The sequence below is a fragment of the Rattus rattus genome, chromosome 12, assembly GCF_011064425.1.
Source record: "Rattus rattus isolate New Zealand chromosome 12, Rrattus_CSIRO_v1, whole genome shotgun sequence".
In the NCBI taxonomy this organism is placed as follows: domain Eukaryota; kingdom Metazoa; phylum Chordata; class Mammalia; order Rodentia; family Muridae; genus Rattus; species Rattus rattus.
Window position 1 is genome coordinate 44,709,852 of NC_046165.1, and position 18,669 is coordinate 44,728,520.

General features: G+C 41.5%; 1 protein-coding gene across 1 annotated transcript in view; it reads right to left on the reverse strand.

Annotated features, from left to right (window-relative positions):
- Nucleotides 1–7,495: 7,495 nt before the first annotated feature.
- The window catches only part of Sugt1 (SGT1 homolog, MIS12 kinetochore complex assembly cochaperone), a 40,133-nt gene continuing 28,959 nt past the window's right edge, over nt 7,496–18,669 (reverse strand). The window contains exons 11-13 of the mRNA XM_032917951.1: nt 15,829–15,919; nt 11,139–11,320; nt 7,496–7,623 (exon numbers count right to left, since the gene is read on the reverse strand). Coding sequence (XP_032773842.1) covers nt 7,522–7,623; nt 11,139–11,320; nt 15,829–15,919 — 375 coding nt within the window. The 3' untranslated portion in view covers nt 7,496–7,521. The remainder of the gene's footprint in view (nt 7,624–11,138; nt 11,321–15,828; nt 15,920–18,669) is intronic.

Sequence of the window (18,669 nt, forward strand, 5' to 3'; positions counted from 1 at the left end):
TTAGATTGTCATGTTAGGTGAAGCACCTGGTGGAGGGCATTGCAGGTCAAAGGGCAGCTAAGCAAGGAGCACAGGTCACAACAGAAAGCTGTGTCCTGCAAGATGCTTCCTTTTGAATGTTCTGTTGGAAGGAAGTACAGATGGTCACAGAAATGGAGTGCTTACTTTATACAGATGAGGGATCACTGTTATAAAGTCACCGAGGACAAAGGACAGCAAGTTTTAAAAACAAGTATTTGGTTGTTAGGCTCAATGCTGGATGACAAGAAACCCAATGTTCTCTTAGGGAAAGTCTAAGATTACTTTCAGAGAGAGAAGAATCAAGTGAGGAAAGGAAGAACATTTCAGGAAGTAAAGATACAGAAAAAGCAAAAGATTCCCACGTTTTTGTACTAATCCTCTATTGTCTCTATGCAAGCCAATTCCAAACTGGAAATAGTTGATTTTTGCTATGTTGAATTTTGACCAAAACATGTATGTGTACAGAGACTTGTTTCTCAGTGGTGGTGTAAACCACTCCCTGTAGAACATTGTAGGCTGCTTTTCAAGGTCCTAATATGACCCGGGATAGAACTGTGAGCTAATTCAGTCTCAGATGTGGTAGGCGTCAATGGCATAAAGGTACTGCTGGTCCCAACTATGAATCAGTTGGGTCGTTTAACTTCTGTCACTGAAGTACGCCAGCTCTCACTGCAGCCAGTCTTAAACCTTGTGGACCTCATTCCGACATTTCTTTTAGCACCTCAAATAATTCTAACATTGAAAAGATACACTACAATTATTCAGTCCACTCAACCATGTATTTTACATCAGAGTTTATTACAGTGAAATACAATCTCCATTTTACAAAACACGGATGCCTTGAGTGGTTGGTTTCTGGATAAGCTGGCTATATTGATCAGTTCAACAATGTGTACTTCATAGAAATGGCCACACTCTTAGAATTAACTGACTTATCAGGGGGTAGGAAGGAACCGACATGCGCCTACATGCATTGCTAGTCCTGACAGTGCATGACAACCACGAAGGCAGATGAGCGATGACCAATCTCAGCCAGAACACGGACATGCAGAGTGTTCCGGTGGAATAGGAGAACTGAAGTCCTCTTAGGTTGTGTGTGTGTGTACGTGCGTGTGCGTGTGTGTGTGTGCGTGTGTGTACATATATATACACGTATATGCATGCTCATATTCTATACAAATATGCAAGTGTATTTCATCTTGAAAAAAGATCTAGTGTTAAAATCAATTTTTCAAAACAAGTTAGTTTTAACTAACTGGAGGAATCACCATAGGCTTTATTTAAACTATTTATATTCAAAAGTATTTAATTCGATTTTTAGATATTTAATGTGTGAGGATATATACATATGTATATATACATATATAGATTTGTGCATGTATAATCTAAGCTTAGCAAATAGTTAACACTATTTTCCAAGACATTTATGTCATTGGACCTTTTTCAATCTTAGGTTTTATATAAAAACATGGGTGTCATCCCCTTGCATGGTATGCATGTTACCACCAGAAAGATAAATGCTATTAATGGGATTGGAAATGATAAACCTATACCATGCTGAAGTAAGTCACTATTGAAAATGTCAAATAATAAACTGGGAGTGGTGGTGCACACTTTAATTGCAGCACTGGAGGCAGAGGCAGAGAGATCTCTGTAAGTTCAGGGCCAACCTGGTCTACATATACTCCCAGGATACAAGGAGAGACCCTATCTCAACCAACAAATCTAGGAGCTGGAGGCGTGGCTCAGGAGTGAAGCGCACTTGCTACCCCTGCAGAGGACTCACATGGCGAGCAGTCACAACTGCCACTGCAGTTTCAAGGAGACTTGACACTTTCTTCAGGTTTCCATGGCACCAGGCATGCATGTGGCACATGCTCGTACACACACACACACACACACACACACACACACACACACACACACGTGTGTGGCATATACATGCAAACATTCACACACAGAAAAATCTTTAAAATACTCAATTATTAAGAACAATTTAAGTGGTCCTGCCCCAACTGTCCCTGATTCACTAAAACCAAGGTCGTTTCCTCGTTCTGCTCCTCTTTTTGTCCCTGCTCCTATGTAAATGTTCTCCTCAGTCATGATTCGTAACAACTGGTTTGGAACACCGAAAAGCTGAACCCTTCTTTCTACCTCGTCTGTAGAGAGCTCCAGACCTTCTAACAGCAGGGAGACTGGGAGAAGAACCTGTTTGTACCGTTTACCTCACCCGTGTGCAAATTTACATGCAATTACTTTCTTTTTTTGAAACATGACTGTTCCGGCTTCCTTTTCTGAATTCCAAGTTGAGGATTATTTAATAGCTAAGAATTTTATTTTCAAAGGCCTGTATCCTTAACTAGCCCACATTATTACCTATCTTTTTAAAATGAATTTGACTTAAAGTGACAAAGACCTGGAATAATCAGTCACCCATGAAATTTGCCTTAGCAGGGCTAATGTAACCAGTGTTTTCAGTTACAATCATATTCTTACAACCAGGCATGGTGCAGTGTCTGTAAATCATAGCACTGGGAGGCCAAGGCTACAAGTTTGAGGCCAGCCTGTCCTAGAGATACCCTATCTCAAAAAACATAACACATTCCTGTGGACTTTACCCTAAGGTCTCCAAGGTTTAAAATAACCACTGAACAATGATCCTCTGTCTTACAAAACAACAGAAAGCCCTCGATATTACTGGAAATTGAATCCAAGGTCTTTAACACAGTAACATTGATAGGACAAGTGCTCTACCAATAACCTGTATCCCCATCCTTATTTTCTTTTCTTTTCTTTTTTTTTTTTCTTTTCTTTTTTTCGGAGCTGGGGACCGAACCCAGGGCTTTGCGCTTGCTAGGCAAGCGCTCTACCACTGAGCTAAATCCCCAAGCCCCGTCTTATTTTCTTAATGTGCATGTTCCCTCATGTATGCATGTGTACTGTGTGTGTGCCTGCATGTGATCCCCTGGAACTGGGTTACAGGTGGTTAACTGCCATGTAGGTGCTGGGGGTAGAGCACAGGTCCTTTGCAAGAGCAGGAAGTGCTCTTAACTCCTCAAGCCATCTTTCCAGCCCCCAGCCCTGTCATTTAATTTCTATTAACAGGAACCAAACATTTCCTAGCAGCCCTGAGAGAGAATAATGTAGCCTCTATGTCTTACCTTTACCCCTCAGGGCTCTACATACCACTGTCAAGGTCACCTGCTTCTCTATCAATAGTCATTACAGACTATCAGTGATCCCAAACCCAGTGGGTCAAATTCTCAAGAGAAGCCAAAGTCTACGTTCAAAGATTGAGAACAACCCCCCTGAGCTTTCCAGGTGGGCTCTATCCTAAGCAAAGCATCTTCCCAATGTCATAATTCCAGTTGCCCAGTGTTCTAAGAGACGGTGATGGCAGTAGACGGTTATGTGGGCTAAGATTCAAGAACCATTCACAAACCATCAGCCATGAACGCTGTGAGGCAGGAGGAGGGGACATGTGTAAACAAAAGGTTTGGATTAGACGGTATTTAAGAACCACTCTAGCTCTAGGAAAACCCACCCATTTTTCTTTTGGCTCTTCATCTTGACAGGCAGGAAGTGCAAATGTATGGTTAAGGGAATGAGAGATTTAAAAACTACCTTTAGTCTTAGCAGATGGGCCATAAAAATTGTGCTCTGCTGATCTGGTTTTAACAAGACCATTAACTATAAAATCCTGTACCACTCTTATCCTCATGGCCCTGTTCGCAAGCAGCCATTCTGTGTAATCCATCCTCATCTCTATTCTGCTACGACTGTACTTACACTGCAAAACAACTGCTTTGGTAAACAAGAACAGCAATAATATGATACTGTCATTTGGTGGGCAAGAGAAGAAATAAGTAACCAGATTCAGAACTTCCTGAAAATACACCATAACACAAATTAATTCACATCTATACAAACAGGGTATCCATCCTAAGGTGAAATTAAACTATAATTCCTCATAGATATGCAAATTCCAATTGTTAGTCCGTCTCGGCCACGTGTTAACATTTACTGTCACTCCCAACACTTTTTTGTACAGATACTTGGGCAGGTAAGTGTGCCTGTGTGTGTATATGTGTGCACATGCATGCTTGTGCGCATGAAATACGGAATCTTTGGGCCTCATTTATTTGTTCCAGTGCACGTGGCAAATTCTTCAGGCAACCTTCAGCTCAAGGATGTGCCAGGCTGGCTTTGAACTCCTAGATCCTGAGGCAGGAGGGTTGCCTCAAGTTCAAGGTTAGCTTGGATTATGTTGGCGGGCTAACCTGCACCACATAGCACGATCCTATCTGAGAGGAGAGGAAGAGACCAGTCTCAGACTAACAGCATACATTCTACTATGGTCAGCTCTACCTCCCGCATCAAGCTTGTTCACCTCTGCCACTGTTCTGGGTGTAAATCAGGTCTTCTAGCTTGAAGGGGCTCGAGACCCCATATGAACAACAATGCCAACCAACCAGAGCTTCCAGGGACTAAGCCACTACCCAAAGACTATACATGCACTGACCCTGGGCTCCAACTGCATAGGTAGCAATGAATAGCCTAGTAAGAGCACCAGTGGAAGGGAAGCCCTTGGTCCTGCCAAGACTGAACCCCCAGTGAACGTGATTGTTGGGGAAAGAGCAGTAATAGGGGGGAGGATGGGGAGGGAACACTCATATAGAAGGGAGGGAGGGGTTAGGGGGATGTTGGCCTGGAAACCGCGAAAGGGAATAACAACCGAAATGCAAATAAGAAATACTCAAGTTAATAAAGAAAAAAAATGCCACATGAAATGTAAATAAGAAATACCCAATTTAATAAAGATGGAAAAAAATTTTAAAAAAATCAGGTCTTCTGCCAATCTATCTTGCCCGTGTTTGTATGTAAGGCTGACCATCTTTTCACATGCTAAATCATCTGTGTGCTGCCTGCCCCCTATAACATACTCAGCCCAACACTGCTTCACTACAAATATATTTTCTAGTTTATCGTTTTAGACTAATGTATTTTAGAAGGATTTAGAGCAAAGGTATTTCTCCAAATAACCCAAGGCTTATCAGAAAATTCAGAACAGCCTAGCACTTTATCCCCTAAGCACCAGGAGAGAAAAGAGGGGGAGGAGGAGGTGTGCATCAGAGGTGGGAACACCAGCCTGGGAGGTAGAAGCAGGGAGGACTGGAGTGAAGGTAAGCCCTGGTGACAGGGCATTTGAGGCTGATTTAAGACACTGAAAGCAGCAAAACTTGAGAAATAAACAGGAAGTCTAAAAAGACGAACAGAGAGAGTTTAAAAAAAAAAAAAAAAAAGACACCCACTAGAGATTCTTATTTAGAACCCTGTGGAAATTTATAAGCTTCCATTATCGGAGACAGGGAAACAAGCAGTCCTCTGGAATGGGCACTTTTGGGGAGGTCTGGCCCATTTCTCAAAGCTCCTTTGACAGATAAATCTAATGTACTTAGGTACACTGTATAATGCTTTTAGTCGTCCATCAGGAAGTCCATTTACTCCAGCAGAATCCTGACTCTCAACAGTATGAAGCAAATGTAGCTAATGGGTAAGGTCTCTATATAATGTAGCTTTAAAAATAAATGCAAAAATACCAGACATAAAAACTCTTAAAGTTGAATGGTAAAAATATAATTTATTTACATTCACAATTTTTTAATTCTAAGGCTCTAGATATTATTTACTAAAGGAATTACGATCTAATGGGCTTAGAACTGGAGATGGCTCAGGCATCAAGAGCACTTGTTGCTCTTGCAGAGAATCCAGTTTGGTTATCAGCACCCACGTGGAGGCTCAGTGTCTGCAACTCCACTTCCAGAGGACCCTACAGCCCCTTCTGACCTCTGCGGCACTGGGTGTGCACACACAATACTGCTCATACATTCATGCAAACGCACACACGCAAAATAGAAATAACTCTGGGTGAGGCTTAGCTCTGTTGAAAATTATAAAGTGAGTGGACTTGTACAGTGCTGGAGGTGTCCTGGCTTTATTGCCTCTGTAGCAATTGATTCCCCTTAGGATCAATGACATTGAGAAAATCTAGACCACAACCCATGTCATGTCTGGAGAGATGGAGAGAATTCCTGAACTCTACTCCAGCAGGAAATCAACTTCGCCTTTCCTTTAGTGCTCAGGAGCAAAGCTTTATGTGGGCAAAAGGGCAGTCAGAAGAACTTCAGCACGGACATCAACAAAAAGATTAAGTCACACATGGTGCTGTGAAACTGTAATGCCAGTTCCCTAGCATTCGGCAGTCACTCGGAGGTGAGGCAGGAGCATCAGGATTCAGAGCCAGCCTCTCCTAAGCTCTAGTGTGCTTCTGCAAGCTGTTAACCAAGGGTCTGGGACCAGCTCACTTTAAGTATGAACTCTCCTAAAAGGAAGGAACTAATCCCTACACTTTCTACAGCTGAAATGCTTTCCAATATCTCCTTCACCTCACTCTCAGCTCTGAGGGAACAAGGGAGTGCCTTACCACAAACACCAGTAACACCTAACAGAGTATAGACCCATCACTACGCTATATAAAGGCTGATAAAATGATGTCAAATCTGCAAGTTGCCAGTGGTATATGCATCATTACAGACTGCAAAGATTCTCATCATGGGGTAATCTTTTTGGTTTCTTAGAACTATTCTGTAGTCCAGCATTCAGCCGTTACTAAGTTTTCCTGAGTGGTACCCTTCTTTCCACCATAAACTCTGAGATTAAGGGCATCTCTCCCCATTTTTGGTATGCTTGAATGATCAACAGATCTAGGACACAAAATATTAAATGCGTACATATTAATTTCCTCTCCAAGTAGCTAAAAACCACAGTACTGAAGCCACAGTAGGGGCAGCAAAGGGCCCTGGCGCTCTCTTGGCATCTGCTTCCGATTACGTAAGGACATTACATCTGTGCGCTGTTAAAGAACCTAGGCTTTATTTGAGAATTCCGAAGGCAGGACCAAAACCTTGCTGCAGCTACAAATACTTCTCATAAAAACTAAATGAGGGAATTCTCTGCAGCAATTCCTCAAAGTTCCCAGTAAAAACTTAAGAGAAAGGTAAATAAACCAGGCTTCATAGAAAAATTTACAACTCTCATTCAAAAGCAGCTCTTTAAAGTAAATACAACACTCAAGTTGAAAATTTTATACCAACACAAAAGTTGCCAGGTCTAATAAATTATTGACAGAACACTGCATCAAAAATAAGGCAATTACCCAAGATGTCATTAAAGATTTCTCCACTTCCTAACAAGACAGAGCTCATCTATCTAGGAGCAGCTGACATTTCATTCAGTTTCAGGGTGTGTGAAATCCTTACAGACAGAAATGATAAGATGTGACTGTCGCTCTTCAGAATACTTGCAGGAAAATCATTTCTAAAGCACAGAGAGGCAAAAAGGTTTAATCTTTCAAAAGACACTGCTTAAAACTCAAGAACGTGATAAAGCACACAATGGGCACTCGAACAAACGCAAGACAGTGATAGCAAACTGATTTATTTAGTACTGTTTCCATTCCATATCATCAGGAGGGTTGATTTCAACTTTCCTTTTACCTACGTCAGACCAGTTGGTGCTCAAGACTGTACCACCAGACTCCATCTGGAATTAAAAGAAAAAAATAAAAAGGTTCATCCCTGTATTGTATATCAAAATACAGTATTTTTCTTAAAATGGATCAAACATACTCCCCCAAATATAGGATACTAAAAAAAAAAAATTCAATATAAACTCAACATTTTTATTTAATCTTAGGCTTTCCAGAGAGGTTGACAGTTAAGACACCTGACAAAAGACAATTCTAGAGTAATTAGGTGGGCACATCATGCGCCATATTAAGGACTGTGTACTCTGCTATTAGTAGGGGCCTCATGTGGAAATTTCACCTTCAAATGAAAATAAAATTCCTTCTCCCCCAAAATGACATAGTTGTATTCTGCCGAAGACAGTAAAATACCAGTTAAGTAGAACTTTAAGGACCCACACTCAATGCTTCCTCTTTGCCAAGCATATTCTAGTGTGCTCTGAATCTTTATTTAATTAAGGCACACACAATAGAGGTACATAAAGTCAACAACGTGTGGCCTGGTTATAATGCAGTGAATACACACCCTACCACAATCTCACTGTGTGCATGGAGCCACACAGTGCATTGAAATGATCTGATCAACGATGAATTGTATTTAACGATACCGATGTCATAAGATTGTAACACACAGCTGACGACGCCTAGTGATATTGTAGCCATTGGTAATATTCCTAATACAGCACGTAACTCTAGTGTCTATGGGGATCCTGGTGTAATCAAACTCATTGAACTGCTAGCCACATAAAAGAATAGCTCATACAATTACAATACAACCCATAATATGTGACAACAAATACTATTAGTTTCAGTATGTACTAAGCTGAATTTTTTTACTGCAATTTTAGAATATACTTCTCCACTTATTAAAAAATCTACTGTAAAATAATATGTTACACTTGCAATAGCCTCAAACATCTTCTATTCACAACTCTTGATGACACGGAAGAGAGGCATCAGGCTGTGGGGTCAACATGAAAGCACAACCTTGCATGTGCAGACCTGGGTCCTCCCCAGCAACACACGCAGAAGAGGCCACCTCGAGTGACCTACCTGTATATACAGAGTTGTATAAACACCCGTGGTGTTACCTACAAATGAAAATCAGCCGACAACACATTTCTCAGAACACAGCCAAGTGCTACGCAATACTTAACTGTATTATTAAAAACATGGAAGGGAGCGCCAGCTCGGCTGTTAAAGGCTAAGGTTCCTGCTTCTACAGATACAGAGCTTCCACGCATTTGCTGTGATAAAAATTCACAGACACGGATCACAGCAGAGTATAATGTGAGCTCCTGAAACCTACAATCTTTTAATTAGCTGCATTCTGACAAACACAGGAAGTTGTTTACCCTTTTGAACTGGAACCCCAAGCTAACCAATGCCTTCTCAAACTTCCCTGGATTCCTTTGCATGGGTGCTATTCTCCATCCCAGCTTTTAGATCTTTACTTACCTTCCAAACATGAATGTCAGCACCTTTTGGTGGGCTCTTACTTTAAATTACATTTAGTTAGTGTATGTACATGTACATATGTGCATGGGCTTGGGCATGTCATGGCACACATGTAGGGGTCAGAGGACAGCTAGTAGAAGTCAGCTCTTTCCCTCCACCCCAGAGGACCCGAGACTGAACTCAGATGATCAGGTTTGGCAGCAAGCACCTTACCTGTTGAGTCACCTTGCCAGCCAAGTTTCTTAAGACTGAACTGCTAGGATGGACCCCCGTACAGCCTATCCTCTACGTAACCACCATTAATGTGCACTGCACCCTGGCAGGTTAAGGATGGACTCCTTTCCTTTCCTCGATTGCTTCTGAGACAGGGGCTTGCTATGTAGCCCAGACTGACCTTGAACTTAACTCCCCTGTCTCAGCATCCCAAGTACTAGATTACCATTACGCCCACTAAGAGTTTGCCTCTGTAAGTCTAATTCTCATTCTTGACTAGAACTAAAGAAGAGGGCTCTTCAAAGGCATGGACTATATATTTTATCAACATAAATATTGCTTGGTATCTACAGAGGGTCCAGACATACCCCTTCCTCCGTATACAATACTATCTGCAGCCGCTACAAACACCTTTCTACTATGCCACAGATCATCTCTAGAGGACCCATAATATCCAATGCTATGCAAATATCAAGTTACTGTCATACAGTGTTATTTGTATAACAGGTACTCAGTACAAACACACACTTTTAAATCACAAGTCAGTTGGACGCACAGCTGTAGAACCATGCATAGAAAGCTGGATGTGCTCTCACTGTAGTCCTAACCATGGTGGCCTGGCACACAGCAGGCTTCCCATAAAATCACTGAATGAAATGTGATGAGTCTGTAAAATAAGCTACTCCTAAGACAACTCTCAGTGATAAAACTCACAAAAGTGACCATAGTTGACAATCTGGTCATACTCGCTGATGACAATTTTCCCTTCTCTCTTTATAGAAGGTGGAATACCGTGCAATTTAGCATCTTCTTATCACTGCTTGGAATATTGGGTCTCACACAGTTAGACTGAAGGACAATAAAGGGTATCTGGTTTGCCTTCCCGCAGAGACAAAAGCAAGCTACATTTAAGGTCAACGTTACCACACAGATGGCTTGCTTTATGGATATACATCACTCGGTTAACTATCAATTTTCTATATGAAAATGGATGCGGACTCTGTCTCACATCTTTGACCTGACATATGGCTGGTCTCTCTAGCACACATCTTTAAAGTCAATAGTAAGGATGAGTCTCTAGCCTGGAAAGATTTGAGTAGCCAACATTCCTGGTAAAGTTCATGACTACATTTTCAAGGAAAATGACTGCAGGCTGGAGTGGCACACGGGAGCCTGGGGATGGAGCAGGAGGACCGAGAACTCAAGGCCGCCTGGGGCCCCACAGCGAGTAAGAGCTAAGTTCCCAGCACCCACAAGGCAGCTAGCCACTGCCTGAGATCCGACTTCTGCCCTCCACAGGCACACGCATACATACCTGAGTGCAAAGCAAGCACACAGATCAAAGCTTTTAAGGGTAAACAATTTACACAGTTTTACAGTGGTGAGTTATCAATAAAACCTCAGAAGTGGAGGCTTGATTTCTTAATCAATTAAGCCATTGAAAACTAGACAGACATTTTCCACTAGCCCAATACTACTCTTGAAATTTCCCTTCTATGTTCTTCATTTTAAAGAAGAAAACATCTGTGTATGATTCTGGAAGATAAAACAGTGGAAGCTCATTGAACTGCTGTGACAAACTGAACAAAACAGTAAATTCCCACCAATGCCCTAACCTCAGTACTTCTTAGTCCTCCAACTCCTAACGCTAATGAGTTAGAATAAGCCACTGTTTCTCATCGCACTTCTCAACCACTACTCTACGTCTGGAAGAACAAGAAAAAATAAATGCTCAGCCAAGTCCACCAAAACACTCTTCCAGCTATCCAGGTCATGCAGCTTGGCCTCAATCTCACTATTTATTCTTACTTTAAAATTCACTCTCATAATGAAGAAATATTTGAAAACTTCATATTCTTACAAATGACTTGTTCATGGCGCGTTTCACTTCATCAGAACCGTCCGAGTAGATCTGCTGAAATAACTTGTTTAAAGCTGCGTCACCTTCCAGCTTCTCGTTCTTTTCTTCTTCTTTGATTTCACCAACCAGTTTATCCCAGTTCCTGGTGTAGTGAGACGAGGAGGGATACATGTTCTTTATATCTGCAAAGTAAAGGGCAGACGTGACTGATTGATCAGCATGTCTGATTATGTCAAGAAACATGCAAATGCTGTGACCATGGTATCCAGAACGCCTGAGCAAGTAGCTTAGGTCACTGAATTTCAACTTTGCATTCAGTGTCTCTCTGCTGTACGTACACATCACTAACATTTCAAAACCTGGATAAGGTAGCATACTGCAAGATCTAGGATGTCCTCAGAGCAAAATAACTCCATAAAGTATACGATATACAAAGCTAGGCAAAAACACTCTGTGCTAATGCCAGGAGAAGCCGGGTTAAGCAGACAAAACTTCATAAGTGGAAAGCACAGTCACTCAAAGCTGAAGCAGGAATACTCTGATTAGACACCAGGACAGCCGTGGTTACGTGGCTAAGATTACGTTCAGATCGTACTAAATGAGAACTGTCTCAGGAAAGAAACAGTTAACAGAAGAGAAAGAAAAATAGATAAAAAGAAGAAAATTAAAGTCAAAAGACAGCTGGAGAGATGGACAACAGGCACACAACTTGAGTTCGATTCCCAGAACCCACGAAAAGTCAGGACAGAATGGAGTCTATAGTGCTGTTCTCCGACCTCACAGTATACAACGTTTTACAAAGGAAGCAAAGGTTTGAAAAAAAGCGAAATAGAGCAGAAGACAAGGCTCAGTGGTTAGGACGACTTGTTCTTGCACAGAATCTGGGTTCTGCTTCCAGCACCTACAAGGAGGCTCACAACCATTCAAAACTCGGGTTTCAAAGTCCACTTCTCTGTTCTGGGATATCAGGCACACATGGTGCACAGGCATACGTGCAAACAAAACACTCTCACACAACAAATAAGTAAGCCTTTTAAAAAGGCAGTACTAATAATTATAAAAATATCAGTGTGCACACCCACATGTATACACACCTTAGGATGCTCTATGAGAAGCTGGGAATGTTCGTCAATGGCAGAATGAATACCTTCCATATGTGAGGCTCTTAAATCAATTACAGATACTATCAAAAAGCCTATTTAATTTTAAAATGTCTAAAGCTTTCTAAAAGATTTAATTTGTACCCAAGTGTAAAACCACTGAACCATCTCTCCAGTCAATCTCTCAAGATTTTAACATTGGAAGTGTAGCTTTTCTATGAGCTACTTAGATATTTTTCAACATGGAAATATCTGCCATGTAGTGAGCTAATGCTCAATCTCCTACACACAGACACACACACGCACACACACACACGCATAAGATTACTTCAATAGAAAATTTTAAGTAACTCCATGGGGCTAGAGGGATGGCTCAATGTTTGAGAGCAGTGGCTACTCTTCCAAAGGACCAAGGTCCAATTCCCAGCACCCACATGGTAGCTCACAATTGTCTGTTAACTCCAGTTCCAGGGGATCCAACATCTTCGCACAGACACGAATGCAGCCAAAATAGCAATGCACATAAAATGTTTAAAAGGAAAATCCTGACTGCTGAAAACCAATCCACTTACCCACATCTTGGGATATAGTATCTGAAAACAACATATAAACTTATGAAACCACAGCAAAGGCCAGAAATGTGATCCATATTCACAATTTTACAGCTTTAGTACTGAGATTAAAAGAAAATAAAATACATTTTAATTTCATTTTAAAAATTACGTTTATTAGGAACTGGAGAAATGGGAACAGTTATCAGCACCTGCTGCTATTGCAAAGGACCTGGGTTCAGTTCCCAGCACCCACACAGAAGCTCACAACTGTCCTAACTCAGTTCCAGGGGACAAAGTACACTCCTCTGACCTCTACATGCACCAGACACACACAAACACGCAGTCAAAACTTACACGCAGAAGAAAAAAGCTGGAGGGCGGTAGCACACGCCTTTCATCCCAGCACTCAGAAGGCAGAGGGAGGCAGATCTCTGAGGACAGGGCCAGTCTGGCCAATAAATTCCAGAACAGCCAGGGCTATACAGAGAAACCCTGTCTCAAAAAACCACCCACCAAAATATAATAAAATTTTAAATTGCACTATGTATTTATTGGGGAGGGTCCTCAGTATCAAACCTGTGTCATTAGCACCTTCACCATCTGAGGCATCTAACCAGGCCCTTGACGTATTTTTTACACCTAACAGAGAAAGAATATTATTTCAACATAAAGTTTCCTAGAAAATACTAAAACACATTATGATCCTTTTTCATATATACATCTTAAAAATTGGGTATGTGGGCTGGTGAGATGGCTCAGCGGTTAAGAGCAGTGGTTGCCTTTCCAGAGGTCCTGAGTTCAATTCCCAGCAACCATATGGTGGCTCACAACCATCTATAAGGAGATCTGATGCCCTCTTCTGGCCTGTGGATGTATATGCAGCAGAGAACTTATACATTAAATGAATTTTTTTTTTCTTTTCTTTTTTTTCGGAGCTGGGGACTGAACCCAGGGCCTTGTGCTTGCTAGGCAAGCGCTCTACCACTAAGCTAAATCCCCAACCCCATTAAATGAATTTTAAAAAAAATCCTTTTAAAATATTTATATAAAAAAAGTTGGGTATGCATTTTACATCTTAATACAGACTTCAAGTGGTAAACAGCCAGCAGCAGTTATTAGAAGGAATGGTATAGTTTACAGTGCAAAGAAAAAGAAAAAGGAAGGGACGGAGGGAAGGAAGGAGGGAGGGAGGGAGGGAGGGAGGGAGGGTGATTCTAGCTCCCCGTCACAATGGAACACAATAATCTAAATGCTCCTTCTCCAATACTGTCTTTCTACATCCCTTTCCAAAAAAGTTGACAAACTACTAAATAAACATTTATTCTGTTTTCCTGTGCCTTTTTTTTAACCTATAAATAAACCAACTTTTTCCTTTATCCATTTTTCATCGCAGTAAGTCCCAGGAAGACCTGGTGCAGGTCCATCCAGTGTATACATATTGCTTTAAACATCTTAAATGTCACTTCCCTCTACCGGAAACGCTATCTTTGTACATTTTCTGGTAGCCAAGGAAAACAAAACACACAAGACATTGTTAAGGAGCTGGAACATGGACTTAATTAATTCTAACACTGACTCCCAGGAAGAATGGGAGTGCAGTTTTAACCTCTCCAGATAAGCCAGCCAGACTAGATGGGTAAGCGACTTGCCCTTATCTACAATTTCCAGCTTGCAATACACACGATCTGACAAGCATATTAATTCTTCGAGAAACACAACAGGACAGGAGGGCGTGCATCCTGAATTGCTCAAAGATTCAGTTTAGAAAAACTGTACGCATGCACACACACATGCAGGTACACATACCCTTGATATTTAATCTCAGAACAACTTGAGTAACAGGAGATGGTGGGTGAACTACTGAGTAATCTAAGTCTCTGCTCGCTCAACTGTATCACCCAACTGTGACCACAGAGATCATCTCCCTGATGGTGAAAGAGTCCCACAGGACACAGCCATATTACCAGAACCACGCCCACTCTGCCCTGAATTTTAGAACTCCACAAATAACCTAGGAGATCTGAACAGGTAAAATATCTGGGCTGCCTATTATATGAGCATTGTATTATACAGCTGTTCACTATATAAACCTCAGCCCCAAGCCTGAGAGTCAGTACCAAGGGCTGCCATAAAACATTTACCCTCTGCAGTATCAACTAGAAATCATCTTTGCTGTCTCTCAGGATTCGCTAACTTTGCTACAAATTAGTTAAAATTCTATCACTTCACAAAGAAACACTTACATTTTTGCAACTTTTATACATACATGAAATTAATTCTGACACACATACATACACAAACCTGTTAATAACTCACTTTCTAAATCTTGTCACAAACACATGTAATTTCTACTACATACAGGGTAAAAATGTGAAAGTAGCTGGGACACAATGACTCATTTCAGCCATCAAATCAGAGTATTAAATAACAAAAAGAAATTTTTCCCTATTCAGTAATGAGGCCATTATACTAAGATACAATCTTAGGTTGCAGTTCTGAGAAGGTCCTGCAGGTTAATTATTCCACCAGTAAAAAGATGCTTATCTGCTGACTACACATGCGCAGAATGGACTTCAGCACACAAAGGCTACATAATCAACTCTATTTTCCTCTTCCAGGTACTCCTTTACTGATCTCTGTCCATCTCTGTATGGGTAACAAAAACAGTCCAAATGCTCTACTCTGTGAAGCCCCAAAATTCTAGGAAATCGGAGAAGAGAAATCAGTTGGAAAGCAGAAAGGAATAAAAAAGGAACAGGGAAGGGGTCATCAGCGATGCAAATTACCTCACCATGGGAGGGAGCAGCACACCAGACAGCACAGACATGTGCTGACTTGAGTCATAACTGACACAGGGGACAGTTCCAACTCTTCTGGGCCTGGTCACCATGTGTCTGTGTTCAAACGTCAGACATCAGGATGACTTTATTATACTCGAAGTATTTTTTGTCATAAATAATGAAGTAGGGAGAGCGTTCCTTACGATTTAATTTCAACTCCACGATGAGCGAGAACTTCAAGAGGCAGAGTACAAACCTGCTGTGAACTGTTTCGGGGCGGGCACATCTCCTTGTCCCTCTAGCTTTTCCCATCTCACTGCCTCTGGCTTTTTCATTTTAATTTCAATCTGAAAGAAACACCAAATAAAATCCATTACTCAATGCGAGATACATAAAACAGCAAAACTGCAATCTTCATAACTAATCAAAGTTTTATAAGAATTAAATGGCTTTGACAGTTTGCCTAAATTATACGAAGTTAAATATGAAGACTTATGAAAGCAACTATTTTGTTTCTACTCTTAAGGTTTACCCTTCAAAAACAATACATATAGCATATAAGTTACAATTAACAAACAGTCTTGAAATTCAGGCCAATGAGAGGGCCCAGTGGGTAAGTGTGCTGTGGTCAAGCCTTATAATCCATGGAACCCACATGGAGGGTGAGAGAACGGACTTTGGAGGTTGTCTTCTGACTGCCACATGCATGTGTGTACATGTGCTTGCTCTCTACATACATACATACATACATACATACATACATACATACATACATTACAGAAGGGTCCTGAAATCTAAATGCTTTATTTTTCTTCTACAAAAAGTGTTCTGAAACAGAAATGATTCTGCCATTCAAGGCACATTTGACAAGAGCAATGACAGTGATCTTTGACCTAAAGTTGGTAAATGGAAGGGGAATACAGACACCCAGTGAGAAGAGACTAGGGAATTCTTTTTCTTTTCCCCTCCATCTTTATTAAATTGGGTATTTCTTATTTACATTTCAAATGTTATTCCCTTTCCCAGTTTCCAGGCCAACATCCCCCCTAACCCTTTCCCCTCCCCTCTGTGGGTGTTCCCCTCCCCATCCTCCCCCCATTACTGCCCTTCCCTCAACAATCCTGTTCACTGGGGATCCAGCCTTGGCAGGGCCAAGGGCTTCCCCTTCCACTGGTGCTCTTACTAGGCTATTGATTGACACCTATGAGGTCAGAGCCCAGGGTCAGTCCATGTATAGTCTTTAGGTAGTGGCTTAGTCCCTGGAAGCTCTGGTTGGTTGGCATTGTTGTTCATATGGGGTCTCAAGCCCCTTCACCTCTTTCTGATTCCTTCAACGGGGGTCCCGTTCTCACTTCAGTGGTTTGCTGCTGGCATTCGCCTATGTATTTGCTGTATTCTGGCTGTGTCTCTCAGGAGAGATCTACATCCAGTTCCTGTCTGCCTGAACATCTTTTCTTCATCCATCTTGTCTAGTTTGGTGGCTGTATATGTATGGGCCACATGTGGGGCAGGCTCTGAATGGCTGTCCGTTCAGTCTCTGTTCTAAACTTTGCCTCTCTATTCCCTCCCAAGGGTATTCTTGTTCCCCTTTTAAAGAAGGAACGAAGGATTTGCATTTTGGTCATCCTTCTTGAGTTTCATGTGTTCTGAGCATCTTGGGTAATTCAAGCATTTGGGCTAATAGCCACTTATCAATGAGTGCATACCATGTATGTCTTTCTGTGATTGGGTTACCTTGCTCAGGAGATATTTTCCAGTTCCAACCATTTGCCTATGAATTTCATGAAGTCATTGTTTTTGATAGCTGAGTAATATTCCATTGTGTAGATGTACCACATTTTCTGTACCAATTCCTCTGTTGAAGGGCATCTGGGTTCTTTCCAGCTTCTGGCTATTATAAATAAGGCTGCGATGAACATAGTGGGGCATGTGTCTTTGTTTTATGTTGGAGCATCTTTTGGGTATATGCCCAAGAGAGGTATAGCTGGGTCCTCAGGTAGTTCAATGTCCAATTTTCTGAGGAACCTCCAGACTGATTTCCAGAATGGTTGTACCAGTCTGCAATGCCACCAACAATGGAGGAGTGTTCCTCTTTCTCCACATTTGACAGCAATTGCTGTCACCTGAGTTTTTGATCTTAGCCATTCTCACTGGTGTGAGGTGAAATCTCAGGGTTGTTTTGATTTGCATTTCCCTTATGACTAAAGATGTTGAACATTTCTTTAGGTGTTTCTCAGCCATTCGGCATTCCTCAGCTGTGAATTCTTTGTTTAGCTCTGAACCCCATTTTTAATAGGGTTATATGTCTCCCTGACGTCTAACTTTTTGAGTTCTTTGTATATTTTGGATATAAGGCCTCTATCTGTTGTAGGATTGGTAAAGATCTTTTCCCAATCTGTTGGTTGCCGTTTTGTCCTAACGACAGTGTCCTTTGCCTTACAGAAGCTTTGTAGCTTTACGAGATCCCATTTGTCTAGGGAACTCTTACAACCCTGTGATGGATTCATAGAGCAAAGTCAGCGGTGTCCCTGAGATACCGGCTCTCAACTCTCACTCGTGCGTGCATTTCGGCTGCTTCAGAGGAGCTTACCTGACTGTGTAACAACAGTGCTGTGTAAAAACTAATGCTGATATCAAGCACATCACTACAAGGCAGGTTCCATTTGCTGAAATGCTCAGGACAGAAATTCTTCAGATTTTAGATTTATTTCTTAAAGGGTTTTTTGCTTTTAAATAATATGTCTTGGGATTAAAGCAAAAACTAATAGAAATTCATATCTGTTTTAGACAACAGACACCCAGTTTGTAGATCATTTTATACAATATACAATAGCTTTAGGGTGCATACATTTAAAATTTTATTTTTTAGGTGTGTGTGTGTGTGTGTGTGTGTGTGTGTGTGTGTGTGTGTGTGTGTGTGTGTGTGTGTGTGTGTGTGCGTGTGGCGCTCAAATGTAGTGCCTACAGAGGACAGACAAGGGAGCCTAGTGCCCTGGGGCTGCAGTTCTAAGACTGTGAGCAGCTGGGTAGGAGTGCGGGGGACCAACCACAGGCACAGAGATTAAGAGCAACTAATCAAGGCTGGGCCCTAGAATTC